Below are 20,012 nucleotides of genomic sequence, written 5' to 3' on the forward strand. Positions count from 1 at the left end.
TTCTAGTCTCAGGCAGTACTGCTGTCGTGCTATCCATAGGCATACTGTCTTCCTTTCTTTTAACGATCATTGAAATTCCTAAAATATTCCTCTTTTAAAACTCTCACTTCTTCCAGTGCTACGTTTTCTCTTTACTAATACCGACTGTTCCTGATACTTATCCTTGGTCACTTGTAGGCCTTCTCACTTCTTCTGTACTTGGGAATATTCTAATTCATCTAAGAATGTTCTCATATACCAAAAGAACATTCGAGTATTGACCGTCTTTGGTAGTCATTTGGCCGACCCTAGCGATCCTTCAACTCCTCTAGTCCATATAATGCCGGAATTACTTTTATCACATGGTTTGACTTATTTCTTTTTTGCTAACTGGATTCTTGTATCAAGTCAAATGTCCACACATATTGGACACAACTCAAACCACTTCCTTCCTTCATGCCTAATAGTCCCCAGGTTAATGAATCAATGGTGACATCGGAATTCGTTAGGCTCCTTATAGAATGGCCGACTATACCATGCTCTTTCAGCCACAATTTTCCTTCATAGCTATCCTTTCACCAGTGCCTTTGAGATTCCTCTTACTCTTGGTTCCCAATTCCGAGTTGGGTTTATACCATACCAATAAAAGTCGATACTCTCTCTTATTCATTCTCACGATTCGTCCTTTCCTTAATTTGGCTCATAGTGTCCCATAGTTTCTCTTAACTAATTGTTTGTATCATAATCATGCATCATAATCCTTCTAATGTCCCGCCGATTCTCGTTCTCATCATGAAATTTTAGTAAAATATGTCTTTTTCTTTCTTCCTTCATTCATTTCTTATTTCCCTTTATGATACCATAGCTTGCTCGTATGTATGTCTATTCCTCGTATATTCGTCCTGTTTCCTTTATAATCGCATCTCTACTCCAAGTCCACTGTCGTATGCCATCACTGTCTACCTTTGGCCAACCTTACTAATTTATTAAGCTTCCTCTTATCGTCACCGATCACATAACTTCCTTTAATTAATTTATAACCGCATTTTCTCGTACTTCATCTCAAGGTGCTCCTTGATTTTCTTTGCTCTTAAAGTGCTCTTTCCCTCTTGCCACTTAATAATATCTACCTAGAAGTTTGCACAACATTCCACTATGAGTACAAACCCATCTTCATCTCGTGTATATATATATATATATATATATATATATATATGGGTGGAACTTTCCCGTACTCTTTAACTTCCTTTCCCATATCAATATCTCTTTGTATCATTTACTAACTAATCTAATCTATAAATCGTAATCTTTGTATTTGAGTTCCTAATGTTAACTCTCTTTATGTTTCTAATAGGTCCCAATCCTCCGAAATCTCGGATGTAATTCATCCCAGTTTCTTAATTACTAATCATTTTTCCCTCCACAATTCCTCCTTTAAATTAAATTAAAATCACTCTAAAACTCTCTTTGAAAGCATCGCATAGTTGTTCCTTCAATCATGACTTACCAAACGGCTGATGGTCACATTTTTCCTTTACTCTTTCTCTATAGACATGCAAACAATTCAATTTGTAAAAATTTAATTTTAGGCTTTTGAAACACCTTAAAACTCCTAATATACTAGGAGATATACCCCTCCAAAGTTGACTAAAAATCTGCCCATAATCTTGTCAACTTTTTTCCAAATTTTCGTCAAACTTATTTTCTTCGATTTGCTTGATCCCGCAATCTTCCGAAACTCTCCATACGTGATATTTATCACTAATTATACTAGATAATGGTCATGTCCTTTGGTTCCAAGGTTTGTCCTTCCCGGTTACGACTTATAAGATCATGATTCATCCTTTACTTAAACAATATACTTAATAATGTTTCGTTCCTCACGCTCCAAAGCAGTTTTACCTAGCCATAACTCGACATACTTACATTCAAATTTAACCAGTGCTTCTCCGAGGTACGGGTGTAACACTGAAAGTGCGGGGTGTAACATTCAGCTACAAGATTATGGTCATCATCAGCAGTATTATCTTCATCAAAGCCTGGCTGCCCAGAGAGATGCGGCAACTTAACCATTCCTTATCCATTTGGAATAGGAAAAGGGTGTTACTTCAATGAAGAATTTGAAGTGAGCTGCAATATCAACACTGCTTCTAGTCTAGGTTCTTTTTCTGTGCAAAGCATATCAATGGCCTCCATCACGATTGCTGTTGCTATAAATCCTGACCGCTATAACAAATCATCCGGAAAGAACGTCTACGGTGATGAAACTAATCAGATGTCCAGCAGCGACTATTTCAGTATATCCAACAAGAATACTATAGTAGCCATTGGGTGTGATATTTATGCTTATGTCAAAGATTTAGACATTAGTAGTGGAGATAATATCGCCAGTGGATGTGCTTCTTTCTGCCGCAACATCACCAATAATGTTTCATCTTCTTCAGCTTCATCATCTTATTGCACTGGGAATAACGGTTGTTGTCAGTCTGCATTTTCGAAAATACCAAGAACTTTCACTTTCGCCATACAAACAATGAACACGGAGAAAACATCATGGGCATCTAGCAATTGCACCTATTTCTTAATTGTGGAAGAGGGCATTTCTGAGTCTGACTTCACTCAGTTACTTGGTAAGTGCAAAGAAGATGATTATTATGCAGGATGGATGGCGTTAGACTGGGTCATTGGCAATGTTAGTTGCGACAAAGCCATGAGAAGGCCAAAATATTATGCGTAGAAAGAACAGTAAGTGTATCGATGACACTACAAGGCCTGCTGGGGGATACCAATGCAATTGCTCTCCTGGTTATCAAGGCAACCCTTACCTCCCTCATGGATGCCAAGGTACCAATTCCTCTGACCATTTCTCTTTTTTGTTTCTGGGATTTAACTTATGTATATTACTATCTCCATCTTAACGTATGTATCTTACTTTCATTTTTAGTCTGTTTAAAAAAGAACGTCATGTTTCGATACTTATTAAGTTTTAAATTCTAATATTCTCATATTTTATGCTTAAAAACACCCCCTTTAAAGAATGACATGGAATGTTTAAGACCACAAGATTCAAAGCGTACTGTTGGTATGCTATAGGCACATTTTGTCTAATACCACGAGATCCAAAAGTATTCTTTATATTTTTAAAATTCGTGCAAAGTCAAACTAAGGCACACAAAATAAAATAGATACAGTAACAATATAACAATTTCTTACACAACCAATGTATTTTAACTTGTTTTAGCATGTAATATGTCTTATTTTTTGGTTACATATCTCTGTTTTTATGGAATATTACTTTTTTAATTTCCACAGACATTAACTAGTGTGCAAGTCCAAAAGGGAAGCATTGGTCCAACAATACTCGCTGTGTTAACACTCCAGGCAGTTTCCTTTGTGAGCCAAATAATGTGAAACACATGCTACCTATACAACTCTCCTTGGGTATTGTATAACTCCCTTCTGTGTCTTTGTTTCCCTCTTTCTTCTTTGTTACATAAATTAGCTTTGTATAACTTTTTATTTGAGAAAAATCACTCTTTGAACTGTCAAAAAGATCCATGATCCTTTTCATGTCATGATCTAACTAAAAACGCTATAATATTTATTCGAGTTAACTGCTCAAACTTAGAAGCTCAAATTAATATAAGATTTAAAATCACAAACGGGCCTGGAAAGGCAGGGAAAATAGGAGGAGCACCAGGTTAGGGTGTTATTTGCATCTAGCACGTCTTCTTAGATTCTAAAGATCGATTTATGTTTGTTTTGTATGAAATTAGTTTGCTCACAAGCAGGTATTGTAGCAGCAATTACTTTTATAGTCTTGGTAGCATTTTGTCTTTGGCTACGCAAATGGCTCCGGAAGAGGGAAGAAAAGAAAGCTAAACAAAAGTTTTTCAAGAGGAATGGTGGATTGCTTTTGCAACAACGTATTTCCTTAAATGGAGAAAGTAGCGGTGGCTCTTTGTCAAAGCTCTTTTCGAAAGAGGAGTTGGAGAAAGCAACAGACAATTTCAATGAAATTCGAATTCTTGGTAAAGGAGGGCTTGGGACTGTCTACAAAGGAATGTTATCAGATGGAAGCATTGTAGCTGTGAAGAAGTCCAATGCAGTCGATGAAGATCAAATTGAACAGTTTATAAATGAGATACTCATTCTCTCCCAAATAAATCACAGACACATTGTCAAGGTACTGTTGATTGAACTAGGCTCTTGCTACCATTTTATTTATAAATGGAAGAAGAGAACAACACAATTCAAAGATAAAAGCACCAAAGGGTGTGATCTAGTGGTCGATGAAGTGGGTTGAGAACCATGAGGTCTGAGGTTCAAATCCCAGCAGAGACAAAAAATACTAGGTGATTTCTTCTCATTTGTCCTAGCCTTGGTGGACAGAGTTATCTGGTATCTATTACTGGTGGAGGGCGATAGGTATCCCGTGGAATTAGTCGAGGTGTGCACAAGCTGGCCCCGACACCACTATTATAAAAAAACAATTCAAAGATATAAAATCTATATTGCATAAACAGGATGGAAGATGGAGGTAAACATAAACGCACTAACAATATTAGAAAGCCTCCACTACTCTTACAAAATAACACACTAGACTTACACACATATGCGCACATAGAGCTACTACATCAACGCTTGCTCCGATTCACTTCAACCATGATGAATGAACAATTTAGGATAACTCAATAGTCACTCACCACACCGAAGATTACTCAAAATACAAATGCACTTAGCATGTAGTCACAATTTTAACATTTAAGTTTACTATTTCCAACAGGTACTTGGCTGTTGCTTAGAAACTCAAGTCCCATTATTAGTTTATGAGTACATCTCGAATGGAACCTTGTTATCCCATATTCACAGAAACCTTGGTCACAGTTCTAACCCTACTATCTCAAAGTCCGAATTGGATGTTCAGATTCTTTCCCACCCAACAACAGTATTATCGTGGGATAATCGCTTGCGAATTGCTGCAGAAATAGCAGGGGCACTTTCTTACATGCACTCATGTGCCTCCACACCCATTCTTCACAGAGATATCAAATCAATCAACATCTTACTAGACAAAAATTTTAGAGCAGTGGTTTCTGATTTTGGAATTTCGAGATTTTTGTATGTTGACAAGACTCATTTAACAACACTAGTAGGGGGTACATTTGATTACATAGATCCAGAATACTTCCGGTCAGGTCAACTTACAGACAAATGTGATGTCTATGCCTTTGGTGTAATTCTTGCAGAGCTTCTAACAACTCAAAGAGTTGTCACTTCAAACAAACCAGAAGATCCACGTTTGGTTATACGTTTCACATTATCATTGAAACAAAATCGTATAATTGAGATTGTAGATCCTGAAATTGTCAAAGAAGTTGAGGATGAACATGTGATTCTTGCTGTGGCCAAGCTTGCCAAGAGATGCTTAACTTTTAATGCAAGGAAAAGGCCATCCATGAAGGAGGTGGCAGCTGAACTTGACCGACTAGGGAATATGAGGCAAGATATGCCTCATACTGAGCGTTTTCAAGATGACGTTTCTCCAAAAGGTGAAAGTTCATGTAGCAATGCATCTGATTGTACAGAAGAAGATAATCAGAACTCAGGGTCTCACAATGAGATGCATTATGATGGAAACAAAAGTTTGTAACTTTTATAACTTCAAGTTTTATCTCTTGTAACATTTAAGTAATTGCACGTACAGACCCATAATCTAATAAGATTTAACACGATTGCATTAATATTTAAGTTGTTGTAAATATGATGAAACTTTTGTTATGATTTTCTTTTATTATCCTTTATTACAAGGGTGTTCATGGGTTTGATTCAGTTTTCATCAAAATCAAAACCAAACCAAACCAACTATATACCTTTGTCGGTTCGGTTTTTTTCTTGGCAAATGAAATACCAATCCAATTCATTCAATTCAATCTATCAAAGTTATGGATAAACTTTTCCATAAGTTAATGTGTGTTTAGCTTTTTGGGTTTCCTTGAAACCCATTATATTGTTATATTGTTGGTGCCTGCTTTAAGACAAAAAATTAACATAGAAATCATTTTAAGCTTCCAATCTAACTTTTGAAATTAGACTGTATGAGCCAGAGTAATGGTCGAAACAAAGTACCATGAAAATGACTCAGAATTAGCGATTGAAAAATTGTGCAGAAAAATAATTTATGAGTCAAAAATAATTTATAGAGTCATATCCATTATAACTCTACCTTTACGAAAACCAGTTCATGTTATAAAAATAGTCTAACTATGATAAATAATACGCCGAAAGGATATAGATGGTTCCTATATCCGACCGCAGCTAGTTTGAAACTGAGGTGTATTTCTGATTCACTACAAATTGATATGAAGTCAGAAAAAGAAAACTATTTTCTTTCGTGAGTTAATTATGTGCCCTTAGGGTGAGGCTCTTCCCCGGCGTGAATGCGGGATGCTTGTAGTAACTGCACCAGGCTACTCTTTTATAGTTTGAAATGATATGCCCTCCAACCAACTCCAAAATACTGTATTAAATATCTGTACTAACGAATACCCCGCGGTGATCATCACCACCTGTATTATACTTGAAGTTTCAGTTAACAAGAAACATCTCAATGATAGACATTCTCAATTGGAAAATGAAAAACTCAAATACAGTCCAAAGAAAGTGCAATGCTATAGTCACAGTGAAATATCCTTCATAAAGCTAAACAATTCATTCAGACACTGTAACAAACACCTTATGGGCATCCATTATGAATTAACATGCAGTGAAATACCCTTCACGAAGCTAAAGAATTTCATTCAGACACATAAAACAAACACCTTACGAGCTACCATTTCAACATGACAGTGAAATTTCCTTCCCAAAGCTAAAGAATTCTTTCAGATACTTTAACAAACACCTCACGGGCAACCATTTTTCCTGATCGCTTACACAGATTCAATCCACATATAAAAATCACAATTTCAGACTTTGGAATGAAATTACAACCCTTGAAGAAATTTCCTGAATTTAAAAGAGCATCCAGGTACACAAAGGTATAGCTGTTTATCCAGGTTATCACACGAGACAACTTTAAATTTCTACAGTAAGCTTTGCTCCAAGTGACACTTATGTTATTGAAATATATATATATATATATATATATATAAGAGATAATTGTAAAAAAAAAAAGTTGAACTAACACATTTTCGCGAGTTTTACGCTCCCACTGTCAGCTGCCATATGAAGTATCAACATGTAATATATTTCCTACCTGAACTATAAAAGAGTAAATGGTATAAAAAAAGTACTTGAACATGTAATACATTCCAAATAATTTTTTGAAACCGCTCATGAGACTATCTTTCTTCTATTTGAAAGGTTAAATGCTTGTCAAATGGAGACAAATACTTTCTTGATTACAGAAGACGCAACCAAATAATTTTTTGAAGCGCCGATGCGACTGTCTTTCTTCTATTTGAAAGGTTAAATGTGGGTAAGAGAAAAATAAGTGTTTTCTTGATTACAGAAGATCAAATAATATTTGAAGCAATTTAACTTTCAACCATGAGAAATGTGGAGCTTTATCTCAACTTGCTGCATGTACACACAAAATAAATTAAGGTAACTAATTTTCTTTCTTCTTTTGTTCCTCTTTCTTTTTCTTTCCTTTTTGGTGGTTTTGTGGTAATATTGGTATATGAATAATTAGTAAAGAGAGACCATATGGTAACAAATATAAAATCAATTATGGGGGTTAACCGTTGTTAGAAAGGTTATTTTAGTTAAATAAATATTAACCACTAGATCTAAAAATGGGCAACTGTCACTAAATTAAAAGCGCACTGGAGGTACTGGAGGTGAGCCGCTCCCCCTTATTTATATGGAGTATTAATAAATCATTTAAATTTGTATGAATATTTTATTGTGAATCCAGTTATTGTCATATATTAATATGAGATTGATATTAAAACTCATAAACTTCAAATTTTAAATTCGTCTTTGCATCGGTCCTCTTTGCAACTTGCAAGAATTAGTCCTCTCATCACCATTAATATGAAAAATACAAAGTCTAAAGATTGTGAAATGCATTTATTTCGATAATGACACAGCATAACATTTATGACTCACCAAACTAAAAAGAAAATGAGTTTCATTAATCAAGGTTACCAAACTTGACACAATGAAGAATGAGCCTCCAAATTCATCTCAAAATAAGGAGAAAAACCAGCAAGATGAAAGACTACTATTTTCCCACTTCAATTATTCTCATTACAAACCTAATCTGGTTTTACATGTCCACGAGATAGCTATGACAAAAGATTGATCAATCAAAATCGAATGATCTTAGAAATTTAGGAATGCATTTCCTGATTTCTCTATCTACCTTCTATTTAAAACGTAAATGTCCGTCACAAGGGAATTAAGCATTTTCTTGAATATAGAAGATCAAATAATTTTTGAAGCAATTGATGGGACTATAATACCTTTTCCTATTTAAAAGGTAAATGGTCGTCACATGGAGACAAGTGCTTTCTTGAATACAAAAGATCGAATAATTCTTGAATCAACATAATAGTATGACTATCTTTGTTCTTCTATTTGAAAGGTTAAATGTCCGTCAGGATACAAGTGCTTTCTTGATTACAGAAGACGATCAAATAATTTTTTGAAACCGTTCATGAGATTATTTTTCTTCTATTTAAAAGGTTAAATGCTTGTCACAGCGTGACAAATACTTTCTTGATTACAGAAGACAACCAAATAATTTTTTGAAGCGGCCGATGCGACTGCCTTTCTTCTATTTGAAAGGTTAAATGTCCATAAGAGAAAAATAAGTGTTTTCTTGATTATAGAGGATCAAATAATATTTGAAGCAATTTAACTTCCAACCTTGAGAAATGTGGAGCTTTATTTCAAGTGTGCTGCATGTACACACATAATAAATTAAGGTAACTCTAATTTTCTTTCTTCTTTTGTTCCTCCGTTTTTTTTTTTTTTTTTTTTTCTTTTTTCCTTTCCTTTTGGTGGTTTTGTGGTAACATTGGTGTATGGATAATTAGTAAAGAGAGACCATATCGTAACAAATGAAAAATCAATTATGCCTTTGTTTTCACAATAAAAATAATTTCTACTTCATTAAGGACATCATATGTTCAAAGAAATGAGCAACGTCGTTTACCATCCAACTTGAGCACATCATCTCCTAACATGGACCAAAAAAACGTCAAACTTAGCCTCGTACAACCCCGTTATATCCCTTATTGGTTATGCAAGAGTTTTAAAATAACTTTTTATTGGTCCTGAGCTACTGATATCTAACAATAGTTAAGGCAATGGATGGTATTTTTAAAATTTTTAGAATTATTATTCGGTTTTGAATGGTTCACTGAACTAAAAGCTTTATAACTAGTGAACAATATAATGTCTACTGCGTTATTAGGAACAATCATGTTAAAGATTTTAAAAGTAAGAAAATTTATCGCATAAAATGAGACTTAAGATACATGATAAATCATTATTTGAACATTGATCATTGTCACCCCGCAGCCACAATAAGTAGAATGGATATTTTTGCATATTAGCAATCTTATTTCTCTTTAGGGAAAATATAAAAGTTGTCCCCTAAACTTATTGTTATACAAAATATTGAAAGATGACATCTAACTAATTTAGTCCCTTTTTTTGCGTTTTTCATGCCATTCCCGGCCAGCAAAGAAATTACAATCAAATCTCTCTATAATAACATTATTTGTCTCGATAGTTTTAAATTGTTATAATGAAATATTGTTACACAAACTACTATAACACACCATAAAAGACCGGTTTCACATAAAACAAAGTTGTTACACTGAAATATTGTCATAGAGGATGATTTTTAGTGTCACATCATCAGTACTCAGGGTAATTATTTTACTTCAAATAAGAAATTACGTAAATTAATTTATGGATAAATTTAAGGAATAACTTGTGTATTTTTTCTTTTCTTTAATTTTCTATATTCAGACATTGGAAGGATCGGATGGAGCAAATAGTGGATCATCCACTTACTGAATCACCAGTTCTAAGAATGCTCACCACTTACCTGGCAACAGAATCTTGTTATTTTAATTATTTTTATTTAAAATGTGTATACGCTCAGTTCAGTTGAAAATTTTATACAATCAATACAATTAATTACTTTGCAGAAGATTGTTTATACTTTCCTAGTTTCCAATGTTATCCATCCACGTTAACAAAAATAGTTAGTTGTCATCATCTTTACTCTTTAGTAATTTGACAGCAATATTTTCTTTGTAAATTGTTTCAAAAATTGTGCATATATTTTTTTTCAAAAAATGAGGAACACCTTTATACGTGTAAATTTTTTTTAAGGTTTATATGATTGATTGTATATAAGAATAAAAAAAAAAACAAAATATATATATATATATAAAGCTCAGTTTCATTAGTCTAGTTTTGTCTAGTCAGATATAGGCTTCTAGCTTTGAAAATGAGTCTTTAGACTCTCTTAGTAATCTTTTAAGAGGGACAAAAAAAGCATTTATGTTATATTTTCTAGCTTCATCGGCTAAGAAAATAATTCTTATGCATCAATCATTAGCAAAAAAAAAAATAGTAATAAGCAGCAATTTTTTTGTCGCTAAACATCAAAATATTTTGCTAATTTTATTTAATGACTGGTTAGGGATGAATCATAGAAAAAAATCATGTTAGCTATGAGTTATTTAATGACAGAATTCGTAATTAATTTTTATTTTTTAGTGAATGAAAACTATCAATTTATTGTATTGTCTTAGTCAAGGAAGATTGATAAAATAAGACGGAAGAAATACTGTAATTAATTAGGATGTCATGTGTGGAACACTCAAATCTGACCAAACTACAAGTATGCATTAATAAATTTGTGCAAAGATAGATTTAGCCACGTAATACCATGTTACTAGGCATTATCCTCATCACAACTTCACAAGTCCTACAAGCAATAAATAACCAAAATATTCAAAAGAAAAATATCTCTAATGTCTCTGTGGGACCCACCTAGCCACCACATGCAACATTTGAAGTAAGAGCCCGTTTTTCTTAGTTTATAAGTTGCTGAAAATAGCTTATAAAAAATTTGATTTAAGTGTTTAGTTAATGGGTTTATCTTTTTTTTTGTTATATGGGAGTTTTGAACCCCAATACATTTAATAGCATTTTTTATATTGAAAAATCTAGTATATATATAATAAATACGAATTGAGAATCCATTAACAAAGTATGCTATTAGTTCAGTGGTAGAAAAATAACTTTTTAAAAATCTCAAACCGTTATAAGATCTTAAATTGAGGCTAAAAATAAAAAACTTCCAATCCTGTATGGACCACGTTTTGTGTATCAACATATCTTTCTGGCTATGATACGTAATTCTTGTCCTTTCCCCAATTCCACTCATCTTTTTCTATTTAACTGATGATCCTATTAGTTTTTGTAAATATTATATTGTAAATTTTTGTTTTCTTTTATTTAAGATATTAATTTTTTTTTTTACTTATTCATTTTATCAAATCAAGAGAGAATTAGTTATTTTTCAATTTTATCTTTATCTCTAAATAACTAGTATCAAACTTATTATAGTATACAAGTAGTCAAATTTAGATTTTAAAACATAATTTACTAGAATAAACACTACAACAACAACATACGCAGTAGAATCCCACATATGGAGGTTTTATTTGGTACGGTACGTCGGATTTAAAAATGGAAGGTAGGGAGGTATGTTGGAAAGACCCTCGCCTCAAAAGAAAACGAGGAAAAAAAGAGAGTCGGATAAGGACAAGTATATCAAAATTTTAATGACAATAACAAGAGGAAGAAGTCATGATAAAACAGCCGGAAAGACAAGACCCATTTATAAGTAGGAATCAAAGAGGCATAAACGATAGGCAGCTCTTTTAGTGCGAAAAAAAAGTGAGACTACCTACTAGGTATTTTTTATATTAAGGTCAAACTTTAAATTCCAGAATTACATATGAAAAGTTTAAGGATACTTCTTGCCCACTACCTTTTAAAACCGTCCATAGCCAACTCATCTTTCTTAATTTGAAATCACAAGATTTAAAATTTTCATTTTATTTCTTAAACTTTTAATTAAATTAAGATACTTAAATTGAGACGAGACAGAGGAAATAGAAAAACTTCCAATCTTGGATGGACCACGTTTGCCGTATCAACATATCTTTCTTGCTATGATCCGTAATTCTTGTCCTTTTCCCCAATTCCACTTTCTTTTTTTTATATTTAACTTATGATTCTATTAGTTTTTCTAAATATTATATTGTACTATTTTTTTATTTTTTTAATTGTTCAGCGTATTAAAAAAATATTTTTTTACTTATTTATTTTATCAAATCAAGAGAGAATTAATTATTTTTCAATTTTATCTTTATCACTAAATAACTGATTATCAAAATTATTGTAGTACAAGTAGTAGAATAAACACTAAATTATTGATTTTTTTAAGGAAAGTGCAAAATGAAGGACAAGTAAACGGGACAAATAGAGTACTATCATTTAACTTGGCTTACTTTTTTATGGATGATTATCTTACTTATTTTTCAGGTGATTTAAATGTGTAGAAATTCGTTTACATTACCAGTATATTAAAAGTTATAGACTCATTTTTAATTTCATTCATGTGATTATTTTTTTTTTCCTTTCTCTGCAGTGTTTAGCTAGAAGAAACTTCCAGGTACCAAACTTTCAGTGAGCTAAAAAATCAAGGACCTGAAAAAAAAATTAAATATCAAGGACCTGAAAAAAAAAAAAAAAAAAAAAAAAAAAGAGTAACGACTTTCTTATCTTCAAACGTCACTTCATTTATTTTTTCGCTACCATCATCAAGTAGCTATATATGCAAATTTATATCACATGTTTACAGATTGGCCATTTTCTTTGTTAAGTCAAAAATGGCAGATAGGGAATCATAACCAGCAACCACACAGATAGACAAATAAATGAGGAGTCAGCCAGAGCAAAGATATATTAATCGAAGTACATAGCACTTACAATCACCGTTGGTACCAAAAAGGTAAATTTCCTTTTCTCTTCATATGTGTTGTTTTAAATAAAGCTTATATTCTGTTAGTCTCAATTTATATGGTATCATTTCACTGAAAATGAAATTTAAGATAGAAAGAAAGACTATTATAACTTATAGTTTAAAATAAGTCATAAGTTTTGTATAGCTATATATATTTATCTTATTAAGGGTAAATATGAAAATTTAAAGTTAAATCATTTTTTAATAAAGCAAAAATGATATTTTTTTGGGAAAAAAGAAAAGAAAAAGCATGTCACATAAATTGAGATAGAAAGAGTATTTCTTTACTTTATTCAATTGAAGCTAAACAAATACTCCCTCCGTCCGACCCCAATTATGTGACACTTGCTTCTCAAATTAAAATATATTTTTTCATCGTATTTAACATGAGAGAATGGCATCTTATAGTATTTTATATATAGTTTCTGAATATTTAAATTTTATTTTCAAAATATTGAGTCGATTTGATCCAATTTAGCTTTAAAGATGAGTCAAATTAACTCTCGATAAGTGAAAAGTATCACATAAACCGGAACAATCATCCGTCCCAATTTATGTGACACTCTTTCATTTTCGTTTATCCCAAAAAGAATGTCATCTTACTATAATTAAAAATAAGTTAACTTTAAAATTTCGCTTTTATCGTTAATGAAATGATTTGTAGCCACACAAATATCGTTCATATGAGGTTTGTTGTAGGCCAAACAACTAAAACACCATGCCCAGTGTGGTCCTATAAATTTCAAAAGTCTTCGCATCCTTTTTAAATTTTGTATCAAGTTAAACGGTATCACATAAATTACGAGGGAGTGATATACTTTTCCAAGATTTTTCACCTTTTTTCATTATGTTAATGATTTGTTATTGAAAAGGTACTGTTCAAGTCTCAGACACATATATATAAAGTGAAAAAGAGAACATACATATTTTATGAAGGTGTTCTATTAAGAAAAAATTGCTGCTCTTTGCTTCACTGTTTTGCCAAGAAATTGAAGATGGCAGGAGGAGGAGTTGCTCCAATTGGTGTAACCAAAGAAAGAGCTGAAAATTACAAAGGAAAACTCACACTTTATGTAATTATAGCTTGTATTGTTGCTGCTGTTGGAGGATCACTCTTTGGATATGACATTGGAATTTCAGGTGATGTATTATTCTTTCATAATAATAATTCTTAAAAAGTTGTTAAAACAGTAATTTTCCTGTAGCTTTGTATAGTTCTTTTTCTGAGTGATGATTATATGAATATGCTAAGAAGAGTTATAAAGTGATGATGATGAAATGTAGAAAAGCAACTCAAAAAGGGGCTAAACAGAATTATTCCTTTTCCTTTTGTATAGTTCTTTCTCTGAGTGATGATTATATGAATTATGAATATGCTAAGAAGAGTTATAAATTGATGATGATGTAGAAAAGCAACTAAAAAGGGGGCTAGAAAGAACCTTTTTTTTATTTTTTTATTTTCTTTTTTGCTATGGGAAAGGATGAAGGAATAATCCCAGATATGTTGCTCGGATTTTTTAAAAATGTCACAGCACCGTGCCAAATCTTTCAAAAAATACATGTTTTAAGGATTTGAGCAATGAGTTACACTCATACCTTTAAAGAGTGCTAAAAAGAACTTTTCCTTTTCTTTTTGCTGTTGGAAAGAAGGGATATCTAATACTGGAAGAAGGACGAGCGAATAATTACTCATATTTTGTCAGCATACTCATCATGTCAAATCCTCTAGAAATTTCATTTTTTTATGGATTCGATACAAGTGCAGCTACATTTTAGACGATCCAAGCAATGAATTACACCCACCCCTCCTCCAGAAGAAGGGGCTATTGATAGCTTTGACTATTCCAGTTAGTCTCTGGAACTTGTTGAACTTTCAGGATTTTCAAATAAAACAAAAACTATACTAATTATAATGGTAAAAGTATCAGAGATTAATCTTCCCTTTCGAAAAAAAGATCTAAGATGAAGGGTAGATGAATTTCAGGTTGTTATAATGTTTGTGGATTCTCAACTTAAAGTGTAAACATACTACTACATCATTATTGTTGAGTTGGACATTCATCCAATTTTTCACCTTTTTGGATTCCTTGGAATTTCTTTTCCTGTCCCTGGTGGTTTCACAATGCCGGTATCAAGATATCTCATCTGTCTCTCCAGAAAAAGGAATATTTCCGGAAAAGATCTCATGCTCAATTCATTTTTTTCCTCTCCACCCGGACCACCACACTGATTCGGTGACTTAGATTTGGCCTAAACTCCTTGCGTCGATATATATATATATATATATATATATGTATATATATATAAGCCTGAAAATGCACATGAAATTCTTTTTGATAACAGATGGTTATGAGGCGCGAACACGAGACATCTTCCTACTCCTTTACCATGTTGCATTGTACGACCATGTCATCTAAAAGTTTAAACATGTCAAAGAAGACAAACTTTTATCTACTTAATTATATCTTCGACGATTATTCTATACCTGCTTGCCTCACTAACTACTGCACGTAACACAACAGGGGGAGTGACATCAATGGATGAATTTCTTCGTAAATTCTTCTACTCGGTGTACCAAAAGAAGCAGCACGTCCACGAAAACAACTATTGCAAGTACAATAACCAAGTTCTTGCTGCTTTTACCTCGTCTTTGTACTTAGCTGGTTTAGTTGCATCTCTGGTAGCATCTCCTATCACAAGGAACCATGGACGTCGTGCAAGTATAATATGCGGTGGCGTTAGTTTCTTTGTTGGAGCAATTCTTAACGCCTCTGCTATCAACCTTGGCATGCTTCTATTCGGACGAATTATGTTAGGCGTTGGCATTGGCTTTGGCAACCAGGTGATTCCCCTTGAGTTTTATTTATCACATGCTCCTGTTCTGTTATCTGTATACAACAATAACTAGGCCTCAGTCCCAAGCAAGTTCAGATCGTTTATATGAATCCTTACTGACCATGTCGGACATATTCAGTTATTTGTACAAAAAAAAAAAAAAAAAAAAGGGATTTATCCCGTCACATGCTCCTATTATGGTATTTGTACAATAATAATTATATGATATTTCTCAATCTCATGCAAGTTCGGGATGGCTATATAAACACCCATTGACCTTGTTGGTTATATTCTGTTATTTGCACAGAAGATTAAAAAAATGGATTTAGCTTATATGCACTTTACCTTCAAAAAGGTAGATTGCTTTAAAGAATTTTCTCGAATCACATATGTTTTCTTCTTGTAAGACTGAAGGAAATGAATGTATGAAATTGAAAAAAAAAAAAAAAAAAACAATCAAATCGCACCATCTCTCTGTAATGGGTATTTGCCTTTGTCTCCCAGCAAATTTTTACAGTATCGGCGTATTTTAACATGTTATAGCAGGTAACATGACTTATTTTCCGGCGTACTAATGGACAATTACCTCTAGTTATCTTTTAGATGATCTAATCGTGCATAAATTCTTCTGTATTTTCAGTGTATACTAGTTAAACTCATAGAAAGTTACTGCTATATATTTGCCATGATACCTAGTTAGATCATTCAACATAAACTCAAGTATGGGAATTTTTTTAGATAAATGTTTTAACCTTGTGTCACTGCTTGAAGGCAGTTCCATTATATTTATCAGAGATGGCACCAGCACACCTAAGAGGATGCCTGAACATGATGTTTCAATTAGCAACAACACTTGGAATCTTCACAGCTAACATGGTAAACTATGGAACAAGTAAACTCCATCCATGGGGATGGAGACTTTCGTTAGGCCTAGCAGCAGTACCAGCTTTTGTAATGACAGTTGGAGGCCTGCTTCTTCCCGAGACGCCAAACAGCTTAATTGAACAAGGAAATAAAATAAAAGGAAGGCGAGTTTTAGAGAAGATACGAGGAACTGAGGATGTAGATGCAGAATTCGAAGATATGGTGGATGCAAGTGAATTGGCATGTTCGATTAAGCATCCGTTTAGAAATATTTTGAAAAGGAGGAATAGGCCACAGTTAATTATGGCGATTTTGATGCCGACTTTTCAGATACTTACAGGGATTAACATCATACTATTTTATGCCCCTGTATTGTTTCAAAGCATGGGGTTTAAAAGAACGGCCTCTCTTTATTCCTCTGCTTTGACTGGTGCAGTTCTTGCTTCATCTACAGTTGTGTCGATGGCTATAGTCGATAGATGGGGTCGGCGAATTCTGCTTATTGCCGGTGGAATCCAAATGATCACCTGCCAGGTAAAGATCTTCTAATTATTCGATCCACATTTTTGTGTCCCGATTGATAGCCGGCATAAAACTAGTCAATTTCTGAAGAATCCTCATAATAAAGAACAAGGGGAAGAACAAGGAAATGCATCAATAAAGCAAGAAAGGAAAAAATAAAAAAAATAAAATAAAACTAGTATGCATGTCTATATTGCCAATACTTATTAGTCATTATCAGTAATCTAATTCATATATGAAACAAGGACTCTTATCTAACTACATGCAAAAATTACAAAACAAACCAAACTTACATAATCTTAGTATAAAGCAGTAAAAATCTTCTATTCTGAATTTAGTAGAGAATATTCAATAACATTTGTTAAAGAACTGCATATTGAATACATAACAAGCAGCTTTTCTTCCACACACACACACACACACACACACATATATATATATCGGCGAAGGATTTAACTATTATACACCGATAATGTAAAGTTTTTCTACAAATCAGTGAATTTTTGTAGCAGGTAAACTACCTTATTTTCCAGGTTACTACTCCCACTTTTGTGGATTGTTACCTGAAATTCTTTTCGTAATGGAAGAAAATTGCCTAAGGAATATAAATCTATGCAAACTAACCAAATCTTTGGGGAAGGATGGTGGTGCAGATTGTCCTTTTCCCTTCTACTTTTAAAAGCTAAAAAGACTCTCATTATTCTGATCGTGATCAAACCTGAACAAGCCTTTTGCCTTGATTCATAATCAAGAAAGATGGGATCTAAAGGCACGCAAGTCTTGATCTTTCTAGAATTATGGACATCGATCTTTCTCCTTGTGTAGTTATCTATTAGGAGTAAAAGTTCTTCCGCACTGTCAGTGTATAGAAGTTATATTCATCGGTAGATTGTAGGAAGATAACTTGCTTTCCTTTACAGGTTATTGTTGCCATAATCTTGGGACTCAAATTTGGTAGTGACAAGGAGCTTACAAGAGTTTACTCAATTATAGTAGTGGTTTTTATCTGCCTATTTGTTGCTGCCTTTGGATATTCATGGGGTCCACTTGGCTGGACAGTGCCAAGTGAAATTTTCCCCTTAGAGACAAGATCTGCAGGCCAAAGCATCACAGTGACTGTGAATTTGTTCTTCACTTTTGCAATAGCACAATCTTTCCTCTCACTTTTATGTGTTATGAGGTTCGGTATTTTCCTCTTTTTCTCCGGTTGGATTACTGTCATGACAATCTTCATCTACCTCTTCTTGCCCGAAACGAAGGGTGTTCCTATCGAAGAGATGATGCGCCTTTGGGAAAAGCATTGGTTTTGGAAGAAAATTGTCTCGGAGGATCAACAAGCTAACAACACCAATGGACTCAATCATGCTTAACTAACAGAAGTACATTTTTAACAATGTGAAAGGAGAACAGAGAAATCTATCTTGTTCATGTAAATTTTGGTCTTCTATATATATGTAAAAGTGTTTAAGAAAAGCCACCTTCGCCAAAGATTAGCCAGTAGAGAATTCAAAATTTATCCGTTGTGGGATTCGAAGTTGAGAGACTTGATAGTTTGAAAATGTATGTTTAACTGTACTTGTACTTGTTTCCTGCACATATATATCAGGTTAATTCTACACCAAAATATATCAGGTTAATTCTACACCAAAAGCATTGAGTTCTGTTGAACTCGTAAACCTATTGTTGGATATGTTGACAAAGATATAGCTAAGATTATTGACAGATACAATATCACACTTGCACCATAACTCCAAAAATTAGACAAAATAGATGAGTTTACTTGTTTCAAGGATAGACATATAATGTATTGCTACGCATGTGTTTCAATTTATAAGTTTATTTTCCTTTTTAGTTTATTTCAAAAAAAGAATGTCACTATCTATATTTAGCAATTTTTTTTTTTTTAAGATCATAAAATTGAAATGACATTTTGATATATTATGGACCTCATTAATTTAAGTACACAAGATCCTAAAGTCTTCATTACTTTCTTAAACTTTGCGTTCAGTTAAATTAATACACATGAAATAACACAGAGAGAGTAAAATTAAGCCAAGTAGACACGAGTTTAACTCCCTCCGTTCATTTTTACTTGTCCACTATATTAAAAATAAATTTTCGCTTTTACTTGTTCATTTTAGCATACCAAGAGAAAGTTTGTTTTCTGTTTTACCTTAATATTAACTACTCATTCCCCAAGTTATTTTTCAAGCCCATTGAAACTATACATCAATTAATATAGATATTATAGTAATATATATATATATATATATATATATATATATATATATATACACTTTATTTATTATTGTAATTATTAAGGGGAAATCATTGTGGAAGTGAAAATAAAAGACGGAGAGAGACTTTAAGTACAATCTTAGAAGACTTGTACTCCCTCCATTCACTTTTACTAAAAAAAAAAAGTGTACTTTACACACCTTTATTAAATAATAAATGAACCATATTTTATCATAATAAAGATATTAATTGATGTATAGTTGTATTAGATTTGGAAAATAATTTAGTATGAGTAATTAATGCTAAAGGCAAAACAGAAAAAATAAATTATTTTTCTCTTCATATGCGAAAGTAAATAAGTAAAAATGAAAATTTATTTTTAAAATAGTGGACAAATACAAGTAAACTAAAGGAGTATATTTTCATATAAATAAGTAAAATAAAAATTTATTTTTAAAATAGTGTACAAATACAAGTAAACTAAAGGAGTATATTTTTATTATGATAT

At 32.7% G+C, this 20,012-nt stretch overlaps 1 protein-coding gene and 1 pseudogene across 1 annotated transcript; both read left to right on the forward strand.

Annotated features, from left to right (window-relative positions):
* Positions 1-319: 319 nt before the first annotated feature.
* Positions 320-5,647, forward strand: LOC132039178 (wall-associated receptor kinase-like 6; annotated as a pseudogene).
* Positions 5,648-13,971: 8,324 nt separating this feature from the next.
* On the forward strand, positions 13,972-18,890 carry LOC132039687 (sugar carrier protein A). Its single transcript, XM_059430188.1, has 4 exons — positions 13,972-14,185; positions 15,568-15,887; positions 16,652-17,278; positions 18,187-18,890. Exons 1-4 carry the CDS (start codon positions 14,041-14,043, stop codon positions 18,634-18,636), a joined length of 1,542 nt encoding a protein of 513 aa, XP_059286171.1. The 5' UTR covers positions 13,972-14,040; the 3' UTR covers positions 18,637-18,890.
* Positions 18,891-20,012: the final 1,122 nt, after the last annotated feature.

The sequence above is a fragment of the Lycium ferocissimum genome, chromosome 12 (assembly GCF_029784015.1).
Source record: "Lycium ferocissimum isolate CSIRO_LF1 chromosome 12, AGI_CSIRO_Lferr_CH_V1, whole genome shotgun sequence".
Classification (NCBI taxonomy): domain Eukaryota; kingdom Viridiplantae; phylum Streptophyta; class Magnoliopsida; order Solanales; family Solanaceae; genus Lycium; species Lycium ferocissimum.